This window comes from Arachis hypogaea, chromosome 5 (genome assembly GCF_003086295.3).
Source record: "Arachis hypogaea cultivar Tifrunner chromosome 5, arahy.Tifrunner.gnm2.J5K5, whole genome shotgun sequence".
Lineage (NCBI taxonomy): Eukaryota > Viridiplantae > Streptophyta > Magnoliopsida > Fabales > Fabaceae > Arachis > Arachis hypogaea.
The window spans coordinates 51,512,603-51,521,357 of NC_092040.1; the positions used below are offsets into that span (position 1 = coordinate 51,512,603).

Genomic DNA, 8,755 nt, shown 5'->3' on the forward strand with positions numbered 1-8,755 from the left:
GCTTTTGCAAGTACCATCAAAGAATCAGCCTTATCATCCTACCAAACCAACAAGTATCCAATCCATCTTCACCTAAACAAACACTCTTTGAACCGTCACGTAACCTGCTTGAACACTTTGTACTTTAACTGTGTATTGCCTAACGATGAAACAATTTGGGTTAAAGGAAAGGATCACATATTGAGGGGACAAAGTTTTGTTAAGTAACGCTTAAAAAGTATAGAGGTGAGTCGTTATTCTAATCAGATGACTTGTATCAAAGTTCCCTAAATATTTTGTAAAAAAACAAAACTAAAAATGAAAAATCTATCAACTATCACCAGACGCCATCTATACTAACCCCGTTGATCTATATTTTTGCCCAACATAAGCGACTAAGTCTCATTGTTTTGAAAGCATTTTTTCATTTTCTTTTTTCTTGATATATAAAATAACAATGAAGAAAACAGAGGCATACAGAAACATTGGATAAATAATGTGCAACATATACAGCTTGAAAGTTCAAAATATACATGGAAAATAAGAAAACATTTCAACCTACTGAATTTCTGCTTTTCCATCCCCCTTTTTGTAGTAGTTTGCTTTGTCTAGTTGACACCAATGAACAATAAGAATACTAAATCTCTTATTTACTAATATGAATACATTGTCTATAAAATGATCATTGGTATTTCCTACGCCCTGATGAAGCCATTAGGACAGCAACAGCCACAATGAACATGAACAACATGCTCCCGAGCAGCATGTATGTACGCCGCGATGATTTCCGATATTCCCCGAATAGAACAATGCCCCAAAAGGTGCTTACTAATGGAAGCGCCTGTTTGAACAACAGGATCAAAGAATCAAAGTGATAAAATGATTCAACAATTTATTGTACACTGTAAGTCAGATAAAAAGAGGGGAGAAATGTGTCTAAGTTGTTCATAACATTTTGAATATCTCAAGGTTTTCTGAGATATTTTAACAAGGATGCTTTATATTACAATGATCACATGCAAAGAGAAATAACTTTAAACTGTCGACCCATAGAAATATAGGGATTTGCGTAACAACAATTTTATTTGCCAACCAAAAAAATTGGATCAGCTCTCTTCTTTTTTTAAAAAATTCTCCATCTTTGGATTTGGAAAGTGTCGAAGAGGATACCAACTTTTGGTGTTGGAAAATCATTTTTAATCATAAAAGCAGGTAATTAGCATGTAAGTAACTACGGTTTGACAATATCTTGAATTTGGTAGAAACTCACATGCACTGTCTTCATGTAAGTGTCTTCATGTAAAGTTAGTAGTTGAGAATTATTAGATGATAATTTAATCAAACATGTAAAATCAACTAATGATTCTCAACTAGACAACTGCACGTGAGTCTTCACTTTTGAATTTCTATTGGTTGAAACTTGAAAGCAAAAAAAACTGTGTTTTGTTGCTAGTGAATAGAACATATTCTTAAGCCGATCACTTAATGACTTAATTGCTATTATGAAAGGAAAAATGCTTCACCTGAACAGCATCTGCTGCCGCATATCCTGCTGCTTGGCCTCCCATAAATTGGAGACCATTACCAAATCCACAAAGGAGACCAGCCAACAAGGCCCAACCTCTGCCATCCCAGTCTCTGAAATACGCCGTCAACGATGACTTGGGCAAGTTTAAGACAGGGTGGTAAAGGAAGATGAAATTGAGAATAATCGCAATAACAAAACATGAGACTGAGAAATAGAAGAAGGCAGTATAAACAGTCAAATGGGGAACCCCTTCCTTTAGTGTGTGCCACTGATCATTTGTTGCTAAGTTGAATGCTGGTGAGAACAAAGAGAAGCATATTCCGGCAAAAAAAATTATAGCCAATCCAATGAAACTGTTCTTCCCAAACACCTGCAGAAAAATTCAAATTAATGGTTTGATTTCTTTCAATTGAATCTGTCAAACATGGTAGATTAGTGAAATGCTGCTAATGAATGACGTCATCGTCACCTGCCTTAATAGCTCTTCTTTTCTCAAGATCTAAAAGAAAAACAGCACTTCCTGCTTTAATTTTTTCGTCACCGCCGCTTTCAAGATCCATTGGTTTTACTGTAAGAATAGCAGTAGGATAGGTAGAAGTTTAGGATCTTATAAAAAATATAATAATCCCCAAGATGATAGCAAATTACACCTTATCTGAGCTTCTTACCTCCCTCTGTGAAAGAGTCCCTGGTAAAAGAAGAGAATTTGCTGATTAGATTCGCATTATGCTAATCCTTACATGGAAAAAGAAACGCTGAACTGAAACAATAGAACTAGAACTAATGGATGCTAATACTAGCAAAGAAAATATGTTGGAGAGTACAAACAATGAACATGGCGTTTGTCAAAAAGTCATTTAGAAACCAAAATTCAAATCAACTAGATTGCTTCTGCTTCCAAAAGTAGAATGTTAAAATTAACAAAGATAGATGGAAATAAATGATCCTTAGGAACAATGAACTGCAGACTGTACTTAAAATGGTCTTTAAGAAATGCAATTCATAGAAGAAAAATAATGCAGAAAAAGAGTCTCCTCATTTGCCGAGTTACTGCTTCTGCTTGTAACATTAATTGATTTGGTTGACTGGGTTTTTAATACACTCTAACAATTGCTTTCACAAATTTAGATTATTGTACATAATCACTACTAAGTTCCCAAAGCATAGGCATTTGGTAATTTTGTTTCCGAAGAGAAGCTAAAATAGAGGCTTTGATAATAATTTCCTTAAGGCAATGGTGCACAAGGATGAAATGAAGTACAAGGTCAAAATCAAGATGCAATTATACTCAGTTATTAAAGGAGCAACTATCTAACGTCTATAATCAATAGTCACGTTCACGTATCAAATTAATTGTAACTAACAACACATACACTGATCCAGCGTTATAATCACTTGATAAATTGCTGAGCTTGACTTTATTATCAGCAGTATTCGAAGAATGAACAGCAGAACCTAGACAAACTGCAATCAGAAAGCAACCAACTCCAGGAAAAAGAATCTCAGCTCTATTGATTTTTCCATCCAAAAAGTAATTCAAGCTTGTGCCTGTCAGAGTTGGAACAAGATAGTGCAGCAAAATTTCAGTGAGAAAGCAAGCTAACAAAGTAACAATTATTGCAAGTAACATAAGATCGTAGCATAAGCACACTCATCCTGACACAGTGTGTTCAACTGCATTATTCTGAATATGTTATAATTTTTGTGTGATCAGTTAATTTATACCTATAACAACAGTTATGCTTGCAGTGATGACTTCAGTAACTGACAACCCAACAAAAGCAAAAGCATATTGCGAGGCCAGATTCCCAAGGCTTAGGACCACACCACCCCCCATTGCAAACAGAACAGAGGGCCAATTATCCTGCACATAAGCAAATTATTGAACCAATTGTAGGCAATAACACATAATGAAGCTAAGCATGCGGTTAATGTGTATGTATTACTAAAATATGAAGAATTAGAATATGAGACTAAAATATGAAGAATTAGAATATGAGCTTTGTTAGTGTGTAACTATCAGGGATCCAAAACATAGAGCTTTTGGAAAATCTGGAACATTCAAGGACGTAAATTTTACAAACCATTTTTTAAGAGACTCACCTGAGCAAGTTGAGCTAAAAAATTTGGCGCACTTGGTGTGCTCTTGCCTATCTCACCAACTGTGAATGCAATGAAAAGAGCAGCAAGGAAATTGGTGAGCGAGTAATCAAGATAAGTATGCTGAGGAAGACGCCCTCGCCTCTCTAACAAAGTCAAGATAGCAGGCCATGTCCCCAAGAAGAAAAGGGCCAAAAGCATGCAAACTATGGCACCCGCCTTGCTCTCCAACAAGTACATTTCCAAATCCGTACACAAATTGCTTTCAGAATTTAAGGTAATCCACAAGGATATAGCAAAGAAATCCTGAAAATAAGGGCAGCAAAATTCAATTATACTTCAAAAGAATAACAAAATGATAAAATAATATAATTTTGATAGTATTAAAGATATAAGTGAGGCAGTTAGGTAAACGATATTAGTCGGTAATCGGTTAGACGGTTACTCTCATATAACACAGTAAAAATTCAAGATTAAGTTATAATTTTCAGCAGCAAAGTGAAGCATATGCACATAAAAACGCAGAGAGAATTGAAAAAGAATAATCCCTGATACCTTGGAATCCATAGTCTATAATCAGAAGCAACATAAAGAAAAGAAATAAATGAAGTGTATATTTTATAGCAACAAATTTCAAAGAGTTACACAGTCGTACAAGATGATTATTATATAAAGAATCTAGCACTCCATAGACCCTATAGTAGGGCCACAAAGAAAACAAAGAGTGTACATCACAGCATATGAAGGAGGCGAAGGGCCACGCACCTGTTATCATCATAAACAAGTAACCAACAACAAAAAATTCAAAAACTATTCAAAAAACTATTTTACAGAGGGTTACGGCCCAGTCCCAGAATTGGTCCACTCTGTCCCATACTCCCATCAGGAAAGCTATGCGGCCGGAATCCCCAGTAACCCGGATCCACTCGAATTTCTACCAGATTCACCTGCCGATCACTAAAGACAGGGCTTAAGCACACGGCCGAGGTATGCTATCTAATTATAATTCTTATACCTCTTGGATTGTGACTAACTTGAGCATCGGAGTTTAGCCAGTTCGAGGAAAAAACATGTCCGGCCCTGTGAAAGTAAGTCTCTGTCCCTCTCCCTAGAACTAGTTCACCCAGGTAACTTTCGTTGAACACAGACAAAGAAAGGCTTCAGTACCTAACAAAAGTGATGACTCTTTCACTGAATGTTCGAAGAAGTTGGAAGAATAAGAAGAATGTGAGAATGGGAAGGTGCTCCGCCCTATGAATAAAGAAAGTAGACAACACAAGGGAGTCGGTCAACGTAGAAGTGTTTCGAAGAGATACTGTTTGATTCTGTAAGCTGGAATCTTGAAAAGTGGATTCCAACTTTTTTTTACAAGAGGAATTATTGCATTATTTTTGTTTGGTCATGGATCAAGATCCACTAACAGACCCGACCCGACTACCACTACCCTCCCCATCAGAAGCCCATTCCCCAATCCGGAATCTATTCTAGCGCTATCGTCCACTCCAGGGCGGCTGATGAAGGATGAGATCATGAGATTCTTGTGCCATTGATGCATCCCTTGGCCGGTCTGAACCTTCCAGCTACGATGCCGATCAAGAGCTGAACTGTTGCATCTTCTCTCTTGTGGCTCTTGTATTCCTATTGAAGCTCTGTCCCGTATTTCCACCGACATCGTTCCCTTTCGATGGCCATCTCGAGCTTCGGTGTCCATTTTTTGCTGCCGGATGATGCATGAGCATATTAACTATTTTTTTTTGGGTATTTTTTAGAGAGAATTGATGATTTTTGTTTGATAAAGATGTGTTTTTAGAGGTTATTCAATTAGTATTTTGTGTGGTTTGATTTTTTGATAATTATAGGTGAATAATAACAAAAGAAAAGTAACACATGAGTAAAAAAAGCCAATAAAAAAAAGTACCTTTCAGGAGGAAGAGAAGCTGGCGTGTTGCATCCCAGCATTGGGCATGCCACACTCCTATATGGCCAAGACAAAGAAGCATATTTTTCGAGGGAAAAAATCAATAATTATCTCTCTTTTTTATATTTTTTAATAATTTAATGTGGATATTTTAGAAAAAAAGATAATTAAAATAAAACAATAAAACTAACAGCTTGTTCATCGATTGTTTTTAGGATGCATTAACTCTTTTTCTATTATTATCACATTGTCGACAAATGAGGAGTTAAAAATACTTTTATTTTAGAATTGACGAACATAACATTTATTTTATTATTTTTTTTTTTGGTGATTACATCTATTTTATTATTTAAAATTATCGACAACGTGCATAAATTTAATATTTTTATTACTAAAAACAAAGCCATGCGTTCACTTGCTCCAAAATTCAAAAATATTATTTCATTATTAACTCCCAAATTCACACCATTTTTATCATTAACCTCCAAATTCACACTATTTTCAACCGTCATTTTCCGCTATTATCGTCACTTTGTCACGGTTGCGCCGCCATCGCTCTTCTTTCTCGCGCCGTCGTCGCGCTCTGTTGTTGTCGTGCCGCTATCGCTCCCCATGTTCGAAATTGAAATGACTAGTTGGTATGTTCCACTTGTCAAATTCCAATGGCTATGGTGTTTTGAATTGTAAAACCCGAATCAATTGATAAATCAAGTAGGTGATGATATTTTTCTCTTTTGACTCTCCAACTGAGGAGTAGCAAACATACATAGATACACATATTTCTGAAATTTGAGGAGTAGAGAGGTTTAGTTTCGTTCTTCATTTTTTGTTGTTTATTTGGTGAACGGTGATCTTGTGTTTTTTCTTAGTTCATGGATAGAGATTAGCTCTGATTTATTCTGCTGAACCTTAGTGCAGAACTGATGCAAAAGCAAGAGGGTGAGATATAGATAATACTTATATAAATGCCTTTTGTGTTTTGACGTTACTGCACACACCTAATAATGAACTTGAAGACATTAATAATGAATAGTTAATGCCTTAATCTAGCAGAATTTCTCATTCACGTTTGTCGTAATGTGCACACATTAGAACACTTGATTCTGTGTAGCTTTTGGAAGCTCTTTAAGAAATTATTCTAGTAGGTAAGCCTTTTAAATTTGTGTTGGATAAACAATTTTTATTTCTTTATGTTAAGTAATTATAGCTTCTCATCTTCCCAACTTGTATTCTTTTGATAATTAACTGTGGATAACATTGGCAACTAGACCTACAAATACAATTGGTAGCAAACTTAGCAGCATGAAGATAGAAATCTAGATAAGATCTAGTACCACATGCACAGAGTAAGTAGTGCATCTAAACAAATTGCACACTGACGCAAATTATAATTTGTGTGAGAGCATACGTTTATTATTTCTGTTGGAGACATGAAAGTTAAAAAATATGTATATATACTTTGTCCAAATATTAACTTAAATAAGCATGTGAACATTCATAATTGTTATAACATCATTTAGGTGGAATTGAAAAACAGGACAAGGGTATTTCCTGGGACCGATGCAGAAATTTCTGTGAGAATCGAACTACTTTAAATGTATTTTATGTAGTAAATTTTATGATATAAATATATTAGCTCCTAATAAATTTTTATTTTTCTATGGCATCCAATGTCTGATACATTTTTATGTCGCATACAAATAATTGAAAACCCTGTATAATTCATTATTTTTTTTGTCGATTGCATAATTTATTTTTTTTCTACATAATTTATTATTTATCTGAACCAGTTAAGCTATTGGTTTATTATTTTTCCTACATAATCCAATATAAAAAACACTTTGTTTTGGACAAAATCAGAAATTTTCTTAAATCTCTGCTAAATAAGAAAAATTTCAAGTTATTGGCTTTGTGTCCTTCTCCGAAGTCTAATTTTTAGGTTTATGCTAAATTAGAATTTATTATGTGATTTGGAGTCTTTATGGGTTGAGCTTGTTTTAGATTCAAAAAATGAGCCATCAATTCAAAGTCTAATTTTTAAGTTTGCATCATATTCCCAATAGAGAAAAGAAACTTATATCCGGTGTAACAATGCTATATATATATATATATATATATATATATATATATATATATATATATATATAATCTTCATTACAAGCCCTATAATGTGTACATATAAAGTAATCAATATTCAGCACAATAATTCTTGGCTTATATACACAACATCTTTCTGCAACAACATTTCTGTTATTTACATTTGTATTTGAGCCTTCTAATCCTTAGAGCATGTAGGATTAAACATTAATTGAATACTCTCTGTATATACTTGAACCTAATATATTACTGAGCCACATTTATTTGGTGCAATCATTGGATCTAAATGCATAAGGCTAAAAATGAGAGCTTCATTGTGCTTTTTTTAGATAGATTTTCTTCTGGAACTACAATTACCAAACAAGATGAAAGATTGCTCGCTGATGCAGTTCTTCCAAAAAAGAAAAGAAACAAAGATGACAATGATGATAAGGTCGGTGCAGAAGTTGGAATTTTGATGAATCGAAGCATAAGGACGGTGCAGGAGTTGGAACTTTGATTATCTCGTCAGAAGGGATTCCATCAGAATTCTTGTTCTAGTTAAAATATCCTTGCTCAAATAATGTGGCAGAGTATGAAGCCTTAATTATGGTCTCAAAATATTAATCAGTAAAGGGGTTTTGGAAGTCCAAATACTAGGGGATTCTCCGTTAGTCTTAAAGCAGTTATCAAAGGAGTTTAAATGTAATAATGAGAAGTTGCAAAAATATTTGGCAACGGCTTGGGAATTGTTAACTTCTTTTCGAAAAGTTTCTTTGGTTCACATTCCAAAGATTCATAATGAAATTGCTAATGAATTAGCCCAAATTTCTTTGAGATATAGAATCGGTCCAGAAACTTTAAGAGAATTAGCTAGTATTCATCATGTTTTAGTGCCTGCAGATGAAAGGGAGATTTTGTGTATAGACGAATGGGAGGATAATGATTGGAGAAAGCTTATTGCTGAGTATTTAAAGAATCCTAACATCCCAGTCGATAGAAAGATAAAATTGTAGGCGATGAAATTTGTCATAATGGCTTATGAGTTGTATAAGAAAGGGATCGATGGAAGTTTGTCGAGGTGTTTAAGCCAATATGATAAAGATATTGCTTTAGGTGAAGTTCATAAAGGGATATGTGGTGCTCATCAGGCT

The 8,755-nt window shown here is 34.5% G+C and overlaps 1 protein-coding gene across 7 annotated transcripts; it reads right to left on the reverse strand.

Annotated features, from left to right (window-relative positions):
* Positions 1–454: 454 nt before the first annotated feature.
* LOC112801585 (ureide permease 1) lies at positions 455–5,664 on the reverse strand. Of its 7 annotated transcripts, none has more exons than XM_072237261.1 (9): positions 4,623–4,963; positions 4,373–4,564; positions 3,611–3,913; positions 3,233–3,371; positions 2,881–3,055; positions 2,176–2,195; positions 1,981–2,075; positions 1,503–1,877; positions 455–820 (listed from the first exon to the last, which is right to left on the reverse strand). In XM_072237261.1, the coding sequence occupies exons 3-9, from the start codon at positions 3,845–3,847 to the stop codon at positions 662–664; spliced, it is 1,200 nt and encodes a 399-aa protein (XP_072093362.1). In that variant the 5' UTR covers positions 3,848–3,913; positions 4,373–4,564; positions 4,623–4,963; the 3' UTR covers positions 455–661. The 7 variants fall into 7 exon arrangements, with proteins under 7 accessions (XP_072093362.1, XP_072093358.1, XP_072093363.1 ...); XM_072237257.1 differs by having other exon boundaries at positions 4,263–4,564; positions 4,623–4,797; XM_072237262.1 differs by lacking the exons at positions 4,373–4,564; positions 4,623–4,963 and adding an exon at positions 5,526–5,664.
* Between the last annotated feature and the right edge of the window lie 3,091 nt (positions 5,665–8,755).